The 23623-nt window shown below is 38.5% G+C and overlaps 1 protein-coding gene across 2 annotated transcripts; it reads right to left on the bottom strand.

Moving 5' to 3' along the window:
- Positions 1-150: 150 nt before the first annotated feature.
- LOC113115023 (vacuolar protein sorting-associated protein 53 homolog) lies at positions 151-22850 on the bottom strand. 2 transcript variants are annotated; one of them, XM_026282219.1, is made up of 22 exons: positions 22689-22850; positions 21749-21829; positions 21465-21514; positions 21294-21360; positions 16724-16810; positions 15648-15763; positions 15451-15570; positions 12751-12829; positions 12498-12641; positions 12276-12418; positions 10691-10832; positions 10486-10572; positions 9152-9246; positions 7822-8064; positions 7297-7444; positions 7128-7210; positions 6939-7017; positions 6211-6359; positions 6044-6113; positions 5824-5961; positions 2422-2526; positions 151-1548 (listed from the first exon to the last, which is right to left on the bottom strand). In XM_026282219.1, exons 1-22 carry the CDS (start codon positions 22773-22775, stop codon positions 1375-1377), a joined length of 2487 nt encoding a protein of 828 aa, XP_026138004.1. In that variant the 5' UTR covers positions 22776-22850; the 3' UTR covers positions 151-1374. The 2 variants fall into 2 exon arrangements, with proteins under 2 accessions (XP_026138004.1, XP_026138003.1); XM_026282218.1 differs by having other exon boundaries at positions 10486-10575; positions 22689-22849.
- Positions 22851-23623: the final 773 nt, after the last annotated feature.

The following is a 23623-nucleotide window of genomic DNA, read 5'->3' as shown; positions in this document are numbered from 1 at the left end:
GCTTCACCAGCATTAGAAGAAAAAAAATTGTTTCACACAAATCAGTAAAGAAAAAATTAAAACTAAACTATCTATCCATCAGTCAGTCAGTCCGTCCATTCATATATCAATCATACTTAATGTCAAAAACAACAGTTTAGTCAAAGGCGATACAGTCAACAGATTTTTATTGACAAGAATTTATATCTGCAGTTGATATTAAAAAGATGCTGTCCTATTCACAGACGGCAGGAATGTTTTCATTTTAAGCAATCAAAAGTATAAATCACAGCAGAAATCAATGCAAATAAGATTGCATTACAGTAGCCCATCCCACGCATAAATCATACATTCATTGCAAACACTTTAGCTTTGACGTGCACTGCTGTTGAAGCCTTTTAACAAGTGCAAAGCCATGTGCAAATAATAAACAATTATGAAAGAGAAGGTGATGATGGATAAATGATTAAGATTACAGTAACCCGATTCCAGAGTTATTAAAAGGACTATAAAATAAGTTATGTTGAATAATAGTTACTTCCTTTACACAAGCAGATGACGCAAAGTAAAAGAATGTATCCTCAGTGTTCACACTAATATTACTGCATTCCAATAATCTCCCATGAACCACACTTATTGTTCACAGGGAAAATGTGTCTACCATGGGAAAGCGTGGGTGTAAATATTTCTCCCTTACGGCTCCTGTAGGATTAAAACATCTACAATATGTTTTTTTTTTTTTCACCTCAACCTGGGAAAGTATTTCAAAACCGAAAACAACTGGTTTGTCATTTCAGCAGGAGACAGGAAATCCCAAGCTCCTCAGAGACCTCACTCTCTTACTCCACAGGCACCTTTACCCAGAGCAACAGCCAAGTTCCACACAGCCGTTTACGGTTATAGTGAGGGGACAATTACAAAAAAGTTGGCTTTAAATCATCTTGATGTTGAAATCCCAGTACAGAAGACTTTGTGCCAGAATAGCAGCAGGTTACTTTTCTGAGCCACACTGCCCTCTGTTCTGCTTTAAGTGCAAGCATATTTCAGAGAAATGTGCAAAGTAAATGACACTGTGGGTATTAGTGTTGTAAAGTGAAGGAAGGGGGGGGGGGGGGGGTCAGGGGGACGGCAAAATGACTCATACATGCCAGTAATGTGTTGAGGTTCAGGAAAGGACTTGAATTATAAGGCTCATAGTATTGCAAGTCATAAAAGCCACAAAGTTAAACCATGATCTGTCAGAGAACATAAATACATACAGAAGACATAGCAGTACTATTTACATGCCATTTTCAGCATGTTAAAACTGGAGTGGAGACTTGCTGTCAGGCAGTACTGAATATCCAGACAGAGCGCTCACATTAGTATATTGATGGGAATAAAGATCCTTCTGATTTACTGAATCCTCTTTTTGATGAGCTTTTCCAGTTTGCGGATACGGGAAGATTCCTGTTCAGGGGTGGGGGCGCTGAAGGTCAATGATGGGCCACTGTCTGGTCCTGATGGTGGATTAGGCAGCCTCTGTCTGAACAGCTCCAGCATGGTGCTCTGCTCACTCCGTTTCAGGCCCTAAAGATTGAGAGGGAAAACTTTTTACCAATGAATTTCAATGATGATTTGTCATAATTGGATAAGGTGTTTTTAAAAGTAATTTTGATTCTTGAATGAATCAATTAGACCTGACCCAAATCTACACAATCATTTGCTCACAAATTGGACATATAGTTTATTCACCAAATTCTAAATTAAAGATATACACACACACACACACACACACACAATATTTTAATACTGTATTATTTATCTGAAATAGAAAGCTTTTGTAACATTATACATCATCGTTCAAAAGTACAGGGTCAGGAAGGAGTTCTTTTTTGGATAGAAATTAAAACTTTTATTCAGCAAGGAAGCATTAAATTAATTCAAAGTGATGGAAAAGATTTGTATAATGTTACAAAAGCTTTCTATTTTTTACACAACTTTCCAACATTGATAATGCTTCTTGTAAATCAGTTAATCAAAATGATAATGATTTCTGAAGGATGATGAGACACTGAAGACTGGAGTAATGATGCTGGAACGTCAGCTTTGCATCACAGAAATAAATTCAGTTTTTAAAATATATTCAAACAGAAACATATATACAACCATATTCAGAGTTTTTTTTAATTGAAAAAAGTAAATTCAGAAGAGCCATTTTTAAAATAGGAAAAATCTTTTGAGTAGTAGTGTGTGTCTATATATATATATATATATATATATATATATATATATACACACACACACACATATACATATATATATATATATATATATATATATATATTAGTGCAATCTTGAGATCTTAAATAGATACAAGTATGTATCTGTATTTATATATAAATATGGTGTGATCTCATGAAACAGGAGGACGATATCCCTGATGCAAATAAACAGACTCACTTTCATATCTAGTATCTTCTGGAAAGTCTCAGGATTGCTGTCAGCAAGGAGCTTGATGTAGTTGTCCACAAACACCACGCATGGCTCGTGAGGGGCCATGACCACCTGAGAGGTGAGAAGAAACAAGTCAGCTAAACTCCGGCTGGGTTCTCCAAACTCTTTTAAAAAAATGAAACATTACCACATGAGACCCACCGCTCTGGGAACAGGACACAACAAAACAGTGATCTGATAGATAAAACACTAAACAAAGACAAAAACCCAAAAAGTGTCTATTTTTAACAGTGTAATTACTCTATGCTTGAATGAAGCTGAATTAGCCTCACCGGTAATTTTTTTTTGTGGGGTATAATGAGAATCTCAATTGAGCAGTAAAAAGAGGTTAAATGGGGTACAGGCCTGCATTGTGAATCGGTTTCTTTTCCTCCAAGGGTGGGAGGGGAATTTTTTTTAACTGTATATCTTGCAACTATTTAGTTTTGTAAGAGGGCAGAAGAACACATGGCTGACAGATACGACTGTGTGTGTGTGGGGGGGGGGGGGTGTATTTTAATCAGCATCCTGTGCAACATTTCCCTTTATACAATACCCATTATTCTTTCTTTTCCTTTTACTCTTAGTACCCGAAGGCATAAGCCAGGAAATGTGAATAAGGGTCAAAGCAAAGTGGGACACGGAACACTTTCGGATGGTCTTGAATTCTAAACGTTCCTTTCTTACCACAGAGTGATTTACTTAGCGACCGTCCTGGAGACAGGCCAAGGAAAAGCCTCGAGGAGGCTTGTTGTAGTTACCTTGTAAATGAGAAAGAAAGAACAGAGAAAATGAGAGGAGGGGGAGAAAGTCTGCCTTTCCGTTCATTTCCAAAAGAGCCACAATGGGGGGGTTGGAGTCAGACAGGCAAGAAAAAAAAAAAGAAGACTGTGGAAAACAGCCACGTCTCACAGGCAGCAGCAGCAGCATGCTTGGCTCACGCTGCCTCCATCAGCTTCCCATCTCTCTGAGGTTTGGGCCTTAGGATGGGCAGGAACCCGTTACCCGCCAAAGAAAGAGAGAAAAAGTGAAGACATCTTTAACAGATTACTCTCCACGTTTACCCTGTAATGAGCGTCATGTGGACAGCCAAGCCACCACTAGCAACGAAGGTCCTATTTCACTCATAAACCGCTTAACGGGTGTCACACTTCACTGATGTAATTCAGCAGCAATTAAGAAACGGCGATGACAAAGGGAGACTGAGGTGGCAAACGGCTGTGCTATTGTTATGAACACCAAAAATAACCCATGCTGATTTGCTGGGCCACATGGCAGCAGATGCCTTGATGTTGAGGAGTGTATTGAAGTATGAATGGCTCTTCCAGGAACCGCAGAGCAAAATGCTGATGAAGATGGAAGTAATTACCTGAGAGGCAACTGGGGCCCAACAAAGCCAATCATTAAATACTAAACCGATTATAAAGAACCACCATATGCAAGTCGATCAAAGCTGGGTTTCTTAAGCAGACCATGAATGTGTTCATCAAATTTGGCTTGAATTGTCAAATTTGGCTGCTGAAGTTGTGGTCAGACCAATGAGGGTTTATTTAGAGAGGTACGGAGGACAAAGATAACTGAGAACTCTGCTATTAATGGGATAGTTCACCTAAAATCAATTACTCCACTATTAAACTTTCATTCATCTTTGAAACACAAATGAATATATTTTTAAGGTAATCTGAGAGGTTTCCTGTTCCACCAATTAAAGTTTACTAATGAATCCAAATGAATGTATGCTTTTATTTACATATAAGTATTGATCAACACGCAAACATAAAGCTCATCCAAAATAGTAAACGGAAGCTGAAATGTGCTTGCACGATACAGGAGAACCAAACTCATTTGTTTTTCTGTGTCATCAAGTACATTTTGAACTTCTGTGAGAACCAATGAGGTTTGTTCTTGACCATCAAGTAAATAGCCTTATTTGTGGCATTAAAAATATCTTCATTTGTGTTTCGAAGATGGACAAAAGTCTTATGGGTTTGAAAAACATGAGGGTAGAATTTTCATTTTTGGGGGAACCATACCTTTAAGTTGAATAGCTTTTTTAAAGCCAGTCCTGCTTCCTTAGCTATTTTCATGTAGAAATACTACAACAAGTTGAAATACTACAAAAGAGATAATCTAAAACCTATATAAAGTTGTTCTTGATAAAAACTTTAAAAAGGATTCAGGTTTGACTTTCTTTGAAAGTGTTGACAAAGTAATATAATTTCCATAAGAACTTAAATCAGCACAATTTAATCAAATTTGTTTCATTGATGATACTATCCTCTGGAAATAACAGCATGATCTATTTTCTTAAGACGTTTCAAAGTGTCCATGTATTTTATAGTGTTTTTCATCCTTTCTAAATGATCTTTGCATGATCTTGCACAATTAGGGCTGAACCCAGTATGAGCATTAGGAGGATTAAGGCTGAATTCCAGGCAGTTAAAAGACCAGAAGCAGGAAAGCCCCGGAGAGCCTAATAAAAGCCTGTGGAGCATGTGTAGGGCTGGAGATAGGGGTCAGGGAGAAGAAGGTGGGTCTGGAGATCAGGGGGTGGAAGATCCACCGAGGCACAAGCTATCCGTTCCTCCTGTTGTATTTGATAGCTCAGACGTCCAACCAGAACATCAGTCTACGCTGCACATAATATTAAAGGGGACATTTCATGGAAAACATGACTTTTCTTGGGCTACTGAATTCATGGAGACATACTCTAATGTTCAAAACTAAATTTGTCAGCCTTTCCAGACCATTTATGAAAACTATTGACCTGTTGCTGTCTGAAACAGCAGAGGGAGAGAGAGCAAGAGAGTGCTCGTGTTGTTTGAAGCGCTTTCTCTCTCTCTCTCTCTCTCTCGCGCTCTCTCGTGCGCGCGCTCTCTCTCTCTCTCTCTCGCACTCTCTCTTCTCGCTCTCTCTGTGAATCACATTCGTCATGGGCCGGGGAGCAGGTTAATTAATAACGGATCAACTACAACAGCCTACATCGCACATCCTGCGATGTGACTATCGTGGATTCGTACATCGCGATATCGATGCTTAAACTACACATCGTGCAGCCCTAATATGCACATAAGTAGATCTACTGTATGAGTTAGGATTTTTAAACTGTGGAAAGCTTAAGGCTGCAGGCAGGAAAGCCAAGGCATGTGAACACTTCCCGTCTCTCAGAGAGAGCTCATTAACCCAGACGCACACAGCTTAGTAAATAACTCCAACCGAGTGCTGCACCATGCAGAGCTTTATGAGCAGCTGATCATTAAAGCCTTTCCTGTATTGAGCTTCTCATCAGGGAGGCCCATTTAAAACAGAATTTGGTTCTGAGCGAATTCTCAAATGTTTAATGACCGACCGTGAATGCCATCTTCCCACCTTGAGGATCATCTCTGCTCGAGTCATTCCTTTAACCACGATTTTGGTGTAGCTGGCCGGGGCTTTACGGACCACCTGAGAGCCAATGGAAGGGAGGTCTAGAAGAACAGTCTTGAGGGAATGTGTGTCCAGGAGTAACTGTTCAGAAGAAAGAAAACAAGGTCATGTGTTCTGAAGGTCCATGAAACCCAAACATCCTAGTGTCTGAATCTCAACCTACCTGCTCTGCTCCAACCATGCTGATTGGCTTACACCTGAACAGGTGGTTGATGAACTTTGGAATGAAGGAGCTGAAACAAATGGGTAAAACAGTCAGTAGGAGTTTAGCAAACACTGGGTTTTGAAAAAGCTTTGTTGCACTGATTAGTAAGTGGCTGCGCTACTGACTTGGTGAATTTAACACAGAACTGGGTGAAGTATTTCCGGGTGGAGGCCAGGTTGTCTCTAATGATGGGCACATTTTGTTTGATGTGCATGATTACAGAGGTCACATACGGGCTTTGGTCTCCCACATGTTCCACACTCTGCCACGGCATCTGTACAAACATACACAAAGTCAACTTCAAGGCTAGTATAAATCCTGAAGACACTCAAACGTTACTGCCAACTAAAACTATTAAAATCTGAAATAAGTTGAATTAAAAAGAAATATAAATATGATATGAAAAACAAAATGAAAACACTGAAAACTAGAAGATATACAAAGAAATTACATTCTACTGAAACACAAAAATTATTAAACGGACCTGTAAGCTAAAATAAAAATGAAGGCTGAACAGAATCATAAAAAAATAATAAAAATGATAAAAGCACATAGCAAAATTACTGAAACTTAAGCTGAAATTAAAATAAAAGCTGAAAATATAAAAATAAATGACATCGCAGCATTCTAAAGTAAAATATGGAAATGGATAATCATTTTGAGATTTGCTAAAGATTACATTCAATAGTGTTAGTAAATTAGTGTTTTTATAAAAAATGAAGTGAGTTTTAGATAAAAGCAAATGTGATTTTAAAATTCCTATTCAATTAAACATCCAATATCAGCAGGTATGATAAATGAAACTATAAAACTTGAATATCGTTGGATAACTGCTTTGGTTCTGATATAGTACCTTGCTCATCGCTGTGAGGGCTGGATCACACGCAGCATCCAGGTCCTGAACCAAGAGCTGGATACTATTTGAGATCACCCTGCCAAACAGAGAGATTTATGGGAAAATTACTTAACTACTAGTAATTAATTTCCTTGAGCTAGTATGTTTTTACTTAGCATTGAGGGTTAATTAATGTGACGTATTTACGTGCTAAAGGTGTCCATCTCCCCAGTTAAGTTGATTCTTTCCATTAGGGTCTTGTCCACCTTCTCCTTGAGCTTCTCCTCCAGCTGTGGACATGATATAGGACATTTGCATCGTTAAAAAAAAACCTATTCATTTGTACCATGTGAATGAAGCATGTGTGGTGGGTGACCTGTTGTGTGGTAGCCAGGCAGTATTCGGCTGTGCTTAAGATGCTGCAAATAAGACACAGCTCTTCCATTGTGAACTTGGCCACTTCTGATCCCTCTTTCTCCTTCAGCAGGCTGCTGATGGTCAGACCACCACTACTGGTGGTGGTCCTGCATGCAAACATGCACAAACATAGTTACCAAAGCACCCTAACTCAACCCTCCGGCCCTCCCACTAAAAGAAACACAAGAAAGACTGCATGGAAACCACAAGACAGCTTCTCCAAAACAAAGATCTTTTTTGAAACTCCCAAAGACAATACGTGGTAAACCACACAAGGCGACGGGTGGGGATTTTTCTTCCTTTGAAGAATGGCAGAGAGAAACCCCACAAATGCGACCACACAGAGACGACCACTCGCTCTCCTCTCCAGCATCACCACAGCATAACACGCCAAATAAAATCCCCAGTGACTAGGAGGAATAAACTTTAACTATCAAAAAGAGAGAAAGACAGAAAAAAGGACCAGTCAGGTGGCTCGACTCACTTTGGTAGGTTCCCAGAGAGGATCTTCCATGCATACTCGCGCAGATATTTCTGGAAGATCGTGGTCAGAGCAATCATGGGCTCTCCGGTGCTTAATTGTGAGCACTGGACCATACACTTCTTGTAGTACACGAAGAGATCTGCACAGCTGGGGAGCACAGCGCCTCCCTCATCTGTACCTGATTTAGGGGGACCCTGTGCCCGGAAATCAGCTACAAAACGGTTGATCAGCTCGCCAAGATTTCTAAGACAGAAAACAAAAGGATAAATGATAGTAGGCCTAGACTTTGGCCGCATTTCCTGCACTATTAAGAGCTAAAATCTGCATAATTCTTTGAAAAACAAAAGTAATAGAACACTAAAAAAAAACAGGAATTTAATTGGTCGTTTTATTTTTTATTAATGAATTTGTACATATGTGGTCATTTATTTATGTATTATCAAAGACACCTGGATGGGTTAAGTTCTAGAGGTTTTTAATGTGTTCAGTAGTGCTTAGTTTCAACCTAAAAACTAATTTGCAAAACATTTGCAAGGTTGACATTTTTGGGGCAATAAAGAATTAAAATAAAATTTAAAAATAATAAAATAAATATCTGCAAAGTTTTTGGGGAACCCATTTGAAGGACAATTAAAAAAAAGAAAAAAAAAGAAATAAAAACTTAATATTTGCATTGTCAAATTTGAAAAATATTTAAAAAACAAAGTGAAAGCTAACGCCACATCTAACTATGACTGAAATCTAAATGTGTTAAACTTGCTTTGAACAGCAATGTGTTGTCAGGTCAGTAAATAGGCCATCTCTCAGCACTGAGTAATCAGATAGATGCTAACCCCAAGAGAAGAATGTGGACACTCATGCCAGGCAGGTCAGTGGGAACTGGTATAATGCAAGCCTTTGTTAACAGAAAGGTCATTCTGCTTTAGGCAGTGCCAGCAGAGTGTTACATGGGTCAGAGAAGGGCCTTTACAAGAAGCCCTTTGCTTGGTAGCCTCATGGGTTTAGAGAGAGGGTAAGCAGCAAAATGAGAGGTAAAGAACGAGAAAAAGGCAAGTAAAGAATGAAATCAGCTGCTGTTTTCAGACTGTCTGCAGCATGTGTGGTTAATGGCTAATAGGAACCAGTTTCGCCTCAGTGGTGAGGCGGAGAGAGTCAGACAAGGGAACTACTAAAAAGGTGGGGGGTACAAGAAATGGAAGATCACAAACCAAGTGCATCAAAAATGGGGGTTGGTGAGGAGGACCCTTAAATGACCCTGAACTGAATGGACTTCTTATTGTGTGACATATTTGATATGACTGTGCACAATGTTAAATGAGATTCCACTCACTTATCCTGCGACTCGATGTAAACGTAGAGATGAGGCTCAAAGCACTTGGACACAATGCCATGGAAGGGGTTGTCTGGGGCCTTCGGCTTCTTGAGCTGGAAACAGTCAAATATTTCTTAATCAGAAATTTCTGAATAAGTGTGCCATTGCTACTTTAATATCATTTATATCATAATATATTGTATATTTTATTTTATTTACATTTTATTTATTTAATAGTTTTATTTATTGGATGTTGGTTTATGGTTTTATAGTTTCATTTTGTTTAATTTTAAAATAATTTCGTTGATTTTGTTATTTTTATTAAATGTTGTTTGAATATAGTTTTATATATATAGACATCTGATTAATAATTTAATATGTATTCATCAGTTTTAATTTTGCATAGTTTTAGTTATTTTACTTCAAGTGAAACAAAAAAAAAAAGGGAATTGCTACCTTGGCAACTAGATTAAATTAAATAAGCATAAAAAATAACGTTCATTAAAAAAAAATGTAAATAAAATTTTCATTAGTTGTATTGTTGTAACTTATATTTATTACTTCGTTTATTTACTTACAATTAAACAAATTCTATAAGATCACAGAAAATACTAAAAATAAGTTTGATAAAATGAAATTTTTTTATATATATATATACACACACACACACACACACACACACACTTATATATTCTATATTATAATAAAGCATGTTTATGTTTATTTTTATAAACTGAATGAGAATGTGAAAGGTTGTCCTTAAGTTTAAGTATATATTTATCAATTTTTTTTATTATGTATTGTTTATTTAATTTCAAGCAATGAAAATGCTTTTTCTGGTTTTAGTTTTACTCAACGATAACAACCCTAACTTGTGCTACAGTGGCACCAGTATAATGGAGAAAGTGGAAGGAAATTCTATTTCGAAACACCACAGTGATAACGGTGAACTTCTGAGGAACCCAAATCACCAGAAATGTTCTTACAACACCTGATACCGAGAACATCATTGCCATTTTGAAGATAAAAGGAAATAAGTATGCAATAACTGAGCCAAAGTCAAGCTGTTATATTAAAAGTACATGTTAAGGGTTTGATAAATAGAAGGCAAATAAAGACTTGTAAACATGATTGTTTTCATAACACATCATTTGCAGATAATATGCGCCTGATCCGGGCCATAGTTCAGATGAGTCAAATCAAACTACATTAGAAAGAAATGTAAACTGCATGTTGGAATGGCACCAAATGCGGTATCAGTTTCTATCAGAAGATGGGTGGAGAAGACTGCATATGGTACAAATGTGGTCATGCTTGCATAACAGAGCGCAAATAAAGATAAGCAGCCTCACTCTATCCAAATCTTCATCCTTTTCTGATCCGTTGTCCTCGTCTTCCAAAAAAGGGTTTGTTGGTTCTAAAGGCATCTCAGGTTTTTTCTGCTGAGAAAGCAAAGGAAACACAGACAAACATCACACAAGAGCAAGATTCCCAGCATGTTCACACTCCAGTAAAATCCTTTTGTGTTCGCCTGTAAACCAGCAAGCATGGCCTCACCCCAGGCCCGTCGTTTAAAGTGCTGCCCGAGAAGCGCTTAGCCAGCAGTCCCTCGAAATTGGTGGTCCTCTGAATAGCGAAGAGCAAAAGCTTGACCTCGATCTCCCTGGCACGGGTTCGCATCAGCTTGGCCAGCTCGGTTCTGATGAGCAAACGAAACACAGACATAGACAAAGTTGTGAGCGAAATCTAATGTGCCAAGTAGGACTAAGTCTTCAGGTCAATGCTTTTATAGGACAGTGTGTGCAGAGGCCTGCTTTGGCTGTTCAAAAAAACCACAATGGATCAGTGTTGTATTCAAAAGCCAAGATCCAGTTACTGTCAGCTTGAAAAACAATCGTTTTGTGAGAAGATAATAAGCCCAAGAAGGAGGAAGATGATGGTGTGGTAGATCCATTCTTACATAAAGCTTTGTCAAAAAAAGAGGATTACAGAGGACCTCAAATGTTCTTTCCAGGCACGGAGGGTTTTGTAATGACTCTCTTGAGAGGAATTTGACTATAGACAACGGGCATACACACACATAGCCTACTTTAGACTGTCAATACCACTACTGAAATCCCAGACATGTAACCAGTTGCTTTCCATCTAATCATTCATGTCATACTGCGCAGAGTTATGTCTTTCGCTAAATCATGCCATATTTGTGTGCTGCCTAATGTCTAGTCTTCCAAGCTAACCACTAAATGCACATGTAAACCCCAGGTGTATTTTCTCTATAGGGTAATGGAGATAATCAGGATTTATGCTACACTCACATCATGTCAGAATTACCGTAATTACAAGACCTGCTCATGTCTACAGACTCAAAAATGATTTGTTTCTATGGCAGCACTCATTACGCCAAAATGTGTTCATGTCTGGCTTTGTTATTGAAGACAGCAAAGTACATAATCACTATAAATGCTACAACTAGGAATTCCCTTTTTTAAACTTTAAAGAACAAAAAAAATTCAGGATTTATTTTTTTAAATGTAGAGCTAGCTATATACACTTTTCATGAAAAGTTTGAGGTCAGGTACTATTTTTAATCGTTATTTAATTTGTTTTAATTTATTGAGGCAATGAGATATGACTTGATAAAATAAGGAAAAAAAATTTAATACATATGAGAGGATTAAGTAATAATAATAAACAATTACAAAATATAGTGTATACAGATAGTTATTTTAAATGTTAAACTTAAAAAAAGCCTCTTATACTAACCAAGGATGCAATTATTTGATCAAAACAGTATTACAGAAATATTATTACAATTGTTATAGTATAAATTTCTTTCAGACAAAAAAAATCTTACTTCACTCAAATTTGAACATATGTGTCATTTTGGATGTCACATAAATCAAAGCTTTCATAGAATGCTATAATTAGAAGATCAGTTGTAGTTAATTTTACATTAAGTTTAAGTTGTGAATTTCTTACATCAAAAATCTGAATAAACATGAATCATTTTATTTATAACATCGACATTACATCTCACGATATTTGCATAAAAATGTGGATGGAAATCCAACTAATGACATCACAGATATCACAGGTCAACATCATGTGAATGCAGCATTAATGTGAGGTGTTTGATCAGTACCTGGTGATATGACAGAACTCTACAGCGATGCGTTCGGTCATGCACCACTCCTCCGGGAACATTCGCCCATACTTCTCTTCATAGTCCACAAGCTGACGCTTGATCCACGCATAGCGCCGATCTATCTTGTCGAGCCACGCCACCTGTACTCAGAACACAGACCGTAAGTCAGACAGTACAGCACAATCTCAGCATGTACAGGACACACAAGGTTTCACTTACATCCTGGTTTTCTTGAAAGAGTACTAAGTATTCTGAAAGGTGCTGCCTGATGAACTTTTTGATGATTTCCTGCTTAATCCGAGGATCCAGGACATTCGCCACCAAGCAGGCATCTCTGAGAACAATGCTAGGACCTCCAGATTTCTGTAAATATCAAATTAAATGTGTCCCAGGAATGATCCAGAGAGTTACTATGCACTAATACTGAGAGGCGATTACTTATGATCTTTTCATCAGAGCACTGCATCTGTACCTTTGACCCCTGGGCAGGAAAAGACTCATCGAAGTCAGCCAGTATCTGCGTGCCAAGCTCGCTCTGTGCAGCTTTAACTCTGAGGAGGAGCAAAACAAATGGGTGAGTGTTTACAACTCAAGACACCTGGGGCTTGTACCATGAAGCTGGATTAACTGGCTAGCCAGGTAAGTTTCAGTTTAGTTTGCACCAATCCTGGGTTTTAGGTACCATGTAAGTGGCTTGGCTTTTAGCTGCATTCATTGCCATAGTAACTTACAATCCAAAGCTAACCTGCTCCTGGGCAGGTTATGTTCTGGGTTAGAGATCTCAAACTGAAGATGGACCAATCAGATGTGAGAAAAGTGACAGGTCTGACACAAAGTCACTCCAGTTTATCTTGCTCCAAATTAAATGTCACTAATGCTAAAAAAAAAAAAAAAAATCCATTTTATGATTTATATAATTATTGTGGTTCATATTATTATTATTTATCTTTTACACACAAGCAATTTTAGTTAAACAGTTATTATAAATCGTTTATTTTAAATAAATATAAATGTATACTGATCATGTGACATAAATAAGTTGTAGTATCAAACGATGCACGATTTAAAAAAAATACAAAATCTGACCTTATATGTTCTAGTCTCTTCCACTATATATTTTCAAATGTATGAACTAAGTTAACAAGTTGCACTTGTGACTTCACTGATAAAGCAAGATTATTTATTTTATTTGTCCTGTTTAAATTTGTCATATTCTTCAATCTCTTCACCTTTAGCAAAACCTTTAACCTTTAGTTTTGAATCTCGCTGGGTCTCTCGCGAGAAGTAAATCAAACTTGCTTTTTGTTGCAAGGCTCGTGATTGGCTGTTCGCCAGTGATGTCACACATTCATGTGCACGCGCTCCACAAACTCAGGATCAAAGCCTGAGTTGACGAAGAAAGTTGATGAACAGCATCATGGTACCAACAAAGCAGGATTGGAGAGGTTTGGTTTTGTCAACTCAAAACCTATCCTGTAACTCTGAATTTGTTCAGCTACCATCATGGTACAGGCCCCTGGTGGTCTCAGGATTCCCTGGTGTCCATCGAGTTTTAAAAGCAATAAATTCATGATACCAAAATGTTGGAATCTAGAGCAGTACAAATGAAATTTTACAATCCTTCATACCAATTCCATTAGAACAAATATTCTCTGTATTAACATATATATAGGCTACTACTGAACACACTAACTAAATTAAGAATATATATATTTCATTAAAAGTTTATAGAGAATAGCTAACCTACTAACTAGATCTCTTTAAATGATGGCAACTCTTAGAAGAACTGTCACTGGGAAAATAAATGGAACAGAGTCAGAAATATTAACAGCTACTTGCAAGAAAACCGATGCTAATTCAAACTGTATTAACTAATAAGGCCAAACTGTACTTAGGACCAAAGTCTCAGCGATCTAAGAGGCAGTGTAAAGCAATCCCCAATCCTGTCAAAAGCGTTTGGGTGAATCACGACTTGATTCGAAGATGCTCTCTTCATTTCTGGATTATTTGCTGGCGCAAGCGGACTCAACACAAGTGCCATCCAAAATAAACAAGATACTTAGAGGGAGAGTGAGTGAAAGAGAGACGGAGACACATGCGCTTGCCAGTCAGACACCGGTCTTCGACGTAGCACATGGCTGCCAATTTGCTCTCTCACCAGCTCCATTAAGACTTCGACAGTGTCTGAACCGCAGCACATCCCTCAGCTGCCGCCCCTGATCAAACATCACTGCCACTCCTCAAAACCAACCAGACATCTCCATTTAGGGACAGTCGGGCTCAGAACGAAAGCATCTCAGCTTCTCCGTATTTGGCATGCACTAATATTAAGCATCACAAAAATCACAAGAATTTCCTCCAGGCTTCATATGTGGTAAGCTTGTGTAGTTCAAAACAACATGGCTGAAATCAGTCTATCTGATCACCAAAGGGGAGCTAATATTATTTACATTGTAAATTCCTAGGCACAATCCCCACCCTCATCAAATATAATCTCTTTCTACACCACAAAAGAAACAGACGGGGGAAAAAAACAGAGAGTCACAGAGCGGTCAGAAACCACTGATGTACTTTGGCAAACTTAAATGCTGTTTTAACAAAACACTGGATTCGCTTGACGTACAAATGCATGCTCAACCAAACAAACTCTCATCATCACTCAAGGACGGCGTTTAACATATGAGGTCCGTCTGTGAGAGGTCTTACGAACCAAAGGGGTAAACATGACTACAGGGGCATTGAAAAGGAACTGCGGATGCATGCTTTTCCAGAGAAACATTTAGAACCTGGAACAATCAGGGGAATCGTTTTTCCACATCAAACACACTTCCTTGCCATCTGCTTATGAAACAACAGCTTTATCAGAGCATCCAACATAAACAAGCAAAGGGAAGTGCAGAATCATAGAGACCGGAGCCTCGTTTCTTTCCTAACAAAAAGCCTTGTCTCCAAGCCTGTAGGGGACATGGACTGCACCACCCAAACCACAGAGAGCACCTCCTCTGGGAAAGGCCAAAAACAAAGAGCTGGGGAAAAAAAGTAAACAACGAGACACTGTGAAGCAAATTTCCTTCCTGTGCTGCATCTTCAGTAAACATAAACAGGATCTACAGACTCTCAGCACCATGATATTGTCAAATAAACAGTGTGTGAGGGAGGTTTGCGTCCGTACCTCTCTGAGAGCTGGCGTATCTGGGGGATGCCCATGTACTTCTGGAAGTGCTCGAGGACGTTGACTACTCCCTGAAGGAGATTGGCCACCTCTCCATACTGCCTTTTTCGAGTCATAGCTCTGGTGCGATAAGACAAGCTTTTAGCACACGGAGCAAATGGAGTGATCATGGGAGAAGGGATGTTGAATAAACATACTCAAGTGAGTCCACACCGCCAGCCAGCATGTGCAGGTGATTGAGGGTGGTTATAGAGGTGGTCAGGTGACGCTTCGCGTGGTCCAACTGCTTGATGTCCCGTGTGATCTCTTTCACCTGAAGCACATTTTTAGGTACATTAGAGATACACAGATATTACATTTTTTACTGATACTTATTATAACTGTATTATATGATATCAAATTATATATTGTATAATACCAATCAAAAATGTGGGGTTTGTAAGGTTTTTACATTTTATGAAAAAAAGTATCATGCTTACCATGCAATTATTATTGTTAAAACTGAAAATCACCGTTTTTAAAATGTCATTTATTTTTGTGACATTAAAGCGGAATTTTCAGCAGCCGTTACTCCAAAATCTTTTGCAACATTTAAATGTATGGTCTTTATGATCAATTGAATGCATCCTTGCTTAATAAAAGTATTATTTATAAAAATAAAAATAAAATAAAAAACAGCACTTTTGAACGGTGCATTATTATATTAGAATTTCATTAAAAAAGTACAAATAAATGGACAATATTAAAGATTATAATGTCACAGTAATATATTACACAGTGTAAAATGTAGATTAATTTGCTAAAGATTATACTTATCAAGAACAGTTATTATATATGATGGCAAAGGCAATCTAGATGTGAAAGTAGATTAAATAAACGTCAATTACTATTAATTTAATATGAAAACCTATTTATTATTAATATTTATTCAATACTAAAAAAATCTTAATATAAGCCAATAACCTATATGGTACTAACACATCATGTATTCCTTCTTTATATGGCTTCACCATATTGAAGACACAGGGCTAAAGCTTTGCTATTGTTCTCCTGCTTTCCTCTGATCTGCACTGCATTACATTCACAGATGGCCAGTGCATTACCTTGGGCTCAGAAAGAGCACTGTGGACAAAAACCACAGGATGTCACAGTTTCTCGTGCCTCGGTTACCCAGCCTGTTAGGGTGGGTGGGTGGTGAATGGCTATTTACTCTGGGTCGACTTTCAGGCCTTAAATGACTAGGTTCCTGTCTGGAGGGCTTATTTTTACTCACCATTTGCTCTGATTTCTCCGCTTTGTCTTTGATGTCTTTGATTTTGCCAAAGAGTTGCTGGATGGCTTTCTGGGCCTCCTCCAGCGCCTGGAAGAGGAGACAAAAGATCTAAGATGACCCATACAACACCGCGGTAGCGTTTTCTTACAGCTCGCTGTCAGTTCGCTGTTTTCTGTGAAACAGCAACCTGAAGTTCACTGGCTTGAGCTGAGTTTGTGTTGGGCTGGTTTCATCGCCTTCAGACTAGGCGATTAGAAAAACAGACCCTCGATCTAAATCTTCCCAGCCACATCAAAAGCAATTAATAATGAACTCATATTTTATATTAAACACAGGCTGAATGATGTTTTAATGAACATGCTTCCTGCCTGGCCTCCTGACCTTCCAGCCACTATATTATTTTTAGCAGGAAGATCTCCGCGCTTCACCAGGGTGGGGAACAAACCGCAGCGCCTGAAGAAACCAGTTTTTTACTTGAAATTCTTGCAGGCCTAGACTACAGCAGCTGCAATGTTGGCCCTTCCACATGTTGCCCTACCTGACGCCACCACATCACAAGGCTCCTGGCTCAGCCCGGATGGGATCTGATCTTCCTGGCCACTCGAATGCACCTCCCACTGCAGCCACACGGCAAGTGTTTGGACTCTGACAATGCATAATTACTACTTCCTTCATGAGCAGCTGCAGCACTGGGTGAGTGGGAATACTGGCCATTGCCAGTGTATTTAGAGAGACATGCCTGGGCTGAGAGCAGAGAGAGTTTGGCCGTGTCTTTTGCCTCGCTTCTTCACAGGCAAATGGAATGCTAACAGCCGGCACCAGCTGCCCTCTGGAATTTGCCACTTTTACAAGCCTCCTCAAAACACAGAGATGCTTTGAGCCACACACACACACACACACACACACAGTGTTAACAGCAATGCATCGTCCTTTCGATGAAAGGATTCTTCAAATTGCAGTGTTGACTTAACAGCTCAGAATAAGAAGCACAACTCAGGTGTTAACTGGGATGCATCTAGTTTAAAGGGGCCATGTTGTTGTAGTGTATCCAGAACTGATTTCTGAAGGTTAGAAAGATGGACTGCTTGTTGGAGGACAGTCCCAGGGATTCCTTCTTATACTGCTGATCAGGAGAACGAGAAAGAGGTTTATTTGGATCTGGCAGGAAGGAGAGCAGCTGCTACGCATGTGGACTCTATTTGCAGTTTCAGGATGCCCCCCCCCCCCCTCCCCTCAGATGGTTCAGGCAGGCCACAGACTATAGGACGACACAGATGATGCTGGGATGCATGCTTCATTTCCCTGTAGTGTTGTGACTCCCCTGAAGAAAATGTAGAAGTGTTGAGAAAGAAACGTGTTGGTCATTAGGACAGTTTAATAGATGCTGACAGGCAGGAATGAGACTGTGTGATTAGCTCCTCAGTGATTATGTCGTCAATCATGTACAGCCTTTCACATATACATTATTGGTAATTATACTGTATGTAATTATTTCCAAAATGCTGAAAATATTATGAAGAACGGCGCCTGGCTTTAATCCCTCTATTTAACCCTCAGAGCTACAATTTTCATTGTTTTGCAATATATCAAGCATGTTGTGTCCATCATGTTTTTATTTCATCCATTATTAAAGTCAACTTTATAACTCAACTCTGCTTTTGTAATGTTTGCAATACAGGGTAAAAAAAAACCTAGGCATTAAATCAATAAAACAAGTGTTGGGTTTTTCTTTTATTTTAAGAAATGACTAAAACAACTCCAAAGGGACAGACAGGGATTGGTCTATAACGACTGATAGAAAACCACACATGCAGTAAACTTTCCATCCTGTGTTTAGATTAAATATTTATACTACATTCTTGGGGAGGCTCCTTCTCAGCATTCCTAATAAGCAGCTCCAGATGCCAAAAAATACATGAGACATCCTGATCCCAACTGGCTCCCTGACAGCTATAAACCTTCCATCTGAATGCTCCATCTGGCAACAACAACATGGCAAACTTTTTATAGGGAACTGTCTGCAGCATTGAGGAAAATAATGTATATTAGCACAAACCCTGCATGTGACAAAGAAGAAGGCAAAGCTTGGGTTGTCCTAAATTAATATGCGCCAAATGCATCGGCCCACTGTTTAATTTCCCATCCTGAATGATATCACACATCTAAAAAGTTTCCCCACATTGCCAACTGCTTTTCCAATTCAGATAATATTTCCAGATACATTGTTGTCAGTTAACAATAGACAAGAATAGTGCTTTCCACACACTGTAAATGTTCTGATAAGAACCACAAAATCTTGTTTAGAAAAGTTGGGCAAAGACACTAAAATATATTTTTTCCTAGTAAAGAGAACAAAGTGTGGAGACCAGCTAGTTATTATACTAAATCCACATCAGAGAAAACCATAAAAACCATTACTTGAAATAAAATAAACAGACACTTTAAATATTTTTAAAAATTCTAATTATTTCAGCTAGTTTACTCATTTTCATTTTGTTTATCTTTACTAGATGCTCTAAAATAACTCAAATTAAAGCTGAAATAAAATTAACACTACATAGACATTAAAAAACTACAGTACCACTTAGAAATGCCAAAAATAAAAAAAAGGAAACCTGCGTTTGAGTAGGTTTTATGAAGGTAAATTTAAGATTTTAATACTATGCCAAAAATGTAAAGGAATAAATCGAAGGGAACATAATACGTCAATATATTCTCTAAATATAAATGTCTAGAGAGCAGACAATGGCTTCTACTAGCAACACTTCAAAGTTTCAACAATTTCCAACAGATCTCCCGTTCATTTTAATTCATTTTACAAAACTAAACATCTTAAGCCCCTAAAATAGCTTCCAACCACTAGAATATGGAAATAACTTTCACTGCATCTTATGATCACACTGCAAAAAAAGAGAATTTTCCTCAGTATTTGTTTTTTTTCCCAGTTTCACAGTCTTTGAATTTCTGAACATGGAATGAATTTATGAGTAAAACAACTTAAATGAGTTTTTTTAGGAATGTTTAAATACTTGTATTGGGGAGAAAAAAGACAAACATACTGAGGATGATATTCAGTTACTGTAGTGCATGCATCATTTAATGCAATGAATAAGACACTTTGCTCTGATTTTAAGACCTTTTTGAGAAACTTTATAAAATGAAAACTAAAAAGTATTTTAAATTTTTAATAACACACACACATCTCAATGATACAAAAACGACTAGGATCTACACAGCAGGCACACAATAACAATACCAGAGAGGAGTTTGGGTCTTTAAACTGGGTGAACATCTGTGTTGTGACCGTCTCAGATACTATTTATCAGGCCCTTCAGCCAAACTTCAAAGAGCCCTGACTCAGTCGCAAATAAGATGCCCAATGACCAATTCTAACTTTAGCATTTTCTGTCCTACAGGGGAGAACGTGAAAATACTTGGCTAAGACAAACACATCCGTCCACCTCCTCCACACAGCTAGAAATGTCATCAAGCAGACCCCTGGGATCCCGTTCCAGACACGGATGTCTCCATCTCACTGATAAATACTGCACAGACTAAACAAAAAAGAAAAAAGCAGCAGGTCTTTCCAGTCCTCTCTCTCTCGGTCTCCACCATCACTCCCAGCCTCGAGCTACATGTGTAATCCACACTTCCCCGCCGCTCCATCTGCTGAAAGGATTTTTCCTCTGCTCTTTGGAAACAACTCCGAAGGTTACGGGCCGTGAGACTCGTGGCCCAGCGTTTGCGGCGATCCATTCAGACACAACCAAATTCCACAAGTGGTGCATGCTGGGTAATTCAAGAACAGCAGAACCCACTCGCAGGTCTAAACCACGCTGCCTTTCTACATCTCAATAAAGGGGTCGCATTTCACCTCAGCCTGCCGTTCTGATTAAGAAACGGATCTGTGTTGAATCAACATTTCCAGCCTGGTCCAAGAAATAGCAGGAACACTAAACCACAATGTGGAATGGAATTGCTGCTGAGAACAGGGAAATTCAGAGTAAAGTGCGCCTTCCTTTCCAGGAAGAGACAGCACATGGGAAGAGCTCTGAAGAGCCTTGGTCACTTCCAGAGATGTGAGACGGAAGAGATGCACAAGACAACCACAGTGTCAAGAGCCGCTGTGAAGTGGACAGAGGGGTTCACCACGAGGAACGTTCTTAAGCTTCTTAAACTACTTCAATATTTTGATAACAGAGTACAAAAACACATACAGTTTGCCCAAAACTGAAGACTCAATAACTGTTTATTCATCTCTATGTTATTCCAAACCTCTATGACTTTCTTTCTCCTGTGGAGTGTAATAGAATGTAGGTCTTTTTGTCCACACAATGAAAGTCAGTGAGGACCAATGTTGTTTGACCTTTATTGTCCTTTTATTTGACCGAAAACAGTTGAAATATCCTTCAAAATATCTTGTGCTCCACAAAGGAAAGAAAGTTGTAAAATGAAAGTTGCTAATCAACATGTCTATTATTAACATTGGCTGTTTTTTAGTGCTTATAAAGCATATATATATATATATATAATGTTAATGATATTATGAATGTGTAATCAGAGGACTCACCTGTCTGCCATCTTGCCCCACATTAGTCTGTCCCCTCACTACTGTCCTGATGTTGTCATCCAACCGTCTGATTAAAAGAATTATTTACAATACCAAATTAATTACTGAAAACCTAAAGAACCTCTGTATATCCATGCAGACCCTGTCAGGGTCTAAATAATAAAAACTCACCTTATTTTAAGTCGAATGTTATTCACCACATCATCTATATTCGCCAAAGACTACAAAAATAAAACCCCAAAAAATCATAACCATAATAAAATCTAGATTCTTTCAATGATCAACATCATATTAGTCACTTCTTCATGCTTGGAGAGCATAATGCCCTCTAGTGGCAAAAAAAGATGAACATTCAATAGAACAGAATTTCTGTAGTAATGTAAAGAAACTTTTGGTAACTTGCATCAATAAGGGTGACCTAAACACATTGCTCAAATATTCTAACTCAGACTCACCTGTTCTGTTGGAAACAATGTATTAATGTATTCAACAGCATTGAAGTCGGCTCGATCCAAAGGGTCTTGGCTGGGGAAAACCTAAAACAAACGAGCAGACAACGTATGAAATAGCCAAGACCAGAAAAACAGGCTCTGCTGAATGAGGACCAGGTGGCCACTAAATATCTAAAGATGTTCTGTGAGTCTGAGGTGACCAAAAAGCTTTTCAACACTGCAATCTGTTCAGGTGGCACCTTAACAAATAGATCAAGAGATCCAGCTTGATTTCAAAACTAATGCTGGATTCAGTGGAGATAGTAGAAGAATGAATATGGCTTGATTTACCATTAAATTATTAAATAATTCTGCACGTGCAATGTTGGTGTTTTAGTCATACTTTTTTTCCAAACTGTACATCTACTCATTATGCATTTGTGGACTAATAGTCAGTTTAACTATATAAATATGTTTACGCAATAACTCTTTTAGAGATAAAACCCTTTCAGAGGTTTTTAATATGTCTAGACTATCAGCAAGCCCTTGGTATAAACATAAGCTACATTTTCTTAGCATTTTATACTAACGTTACAGACTAACAGGAGTCCATTTTACGATTCTTAAATTGCATTACACTGCAAATTATTTTTTTTTATTCATCTTTTAAATGCAGAAACCCCTGGTTGTGTCAAGGTGTCTCTTGACACCTGTCTTCAAATAACAAGCTAGCAATGACAAATCTGCGTTTGCTGGTCTGGCGTTTTAAAACTAAAGTCAGTTTTGACAACTGCTATCCACGTAAACTAATACGTAACATGATAAATAAACCAGCCTTGACTGAAACTGTGAGCATTAATGGGGATGTATAAAACTGCATCTCTGGAGAAGACAGCAGCTGACAGCTTGTATGCTCTCTCTGACACTTCATTAAAAACAGAAACAACGCCAATTCATCAGTTACCTGCTCAATGGCCACCTGCACTTCTGGAGTAAGGTGTAATATCGCCTCCAAATCTTCCACAAACTCTAATTCTTCATCCTCCATCATTGTGAACAGTAAACAGTCGTTTTATTTCCGTGCTGACGTGAATCCTTCTTTACCGGTGTCGATGCTCAGAAAGAAAAAAAAGAAAAAAGATTCATTAGCGCCATCTATGGCGCTGGAGACTCAACACAAAACACTCCGTAAGAGCAGCTGAGGTTAATCATTCTCACTTTTAAATGACTGCATTACAGCTGCTGGACTGCTTTATTATCCCGGTTTTGATGATCCTGTCCTGGTTCTTCCTGAAGACCCGCTATAGGATCATTCACTATGTAGCTGTATGTCTGGCTGGGGTGGGAGCCATGGTGGGAGCGGATATCATTGCTGGCCAATACCAGGGATCTTGTGAGAAGCAACCTGGAACCATATATACACACACACACACACACACACACATATATATATATATGTAATGTAAGTCAAAGCATGACCATTATTCATTCCTGTATCAACAACAGCAAGTGACATTCTCCTCAGTGATGGTCTGGTTCTAGTCAGTGCCAGTCTGTATGCCATCTCTAATGTGTTCCAGGAATACACAGTGAAGAATCTGAGCAGGGTGGAGTTTCTGGGCATGGTCGGCCTCTTCGATTCAATCATCAGTGCAATACAACTGTAAGATTTGTTAAGAAATCACCAGAAAAGTAGACCTGTTCCTAAACATCAGCGCCACACTTAAAAAAATTACAGTGAATTTAAAAGTAAAAGACTGTAAAATGCTACAGTAAAAACTTGTTAAATGGTTAACTGTAAATTGGTTAACTGTAAAGTCAGTCTATTGTTCGTTATCTGGCTCGGCTCGGTGTTCATCTTCACAGCAGTTCAGTCAGTGTACTGTTTGAGTACATGAA

This window comes from Carassius auratus, chromosome 15, assembly GCF_003368295.1.
Source record: "Carassius auratus strain Wakin chromosome 15, ASM336829v1, whole genome shotgun sequence".
NCBI lineage: Eukaryota > Metazoa > Chordata > Actinopteri > Cypriniformes > Cyprinidae > Carassius > Carassius auratus.
This window is presented reverse-complemented; position numbering and strand designations above follow the sequence as displayed.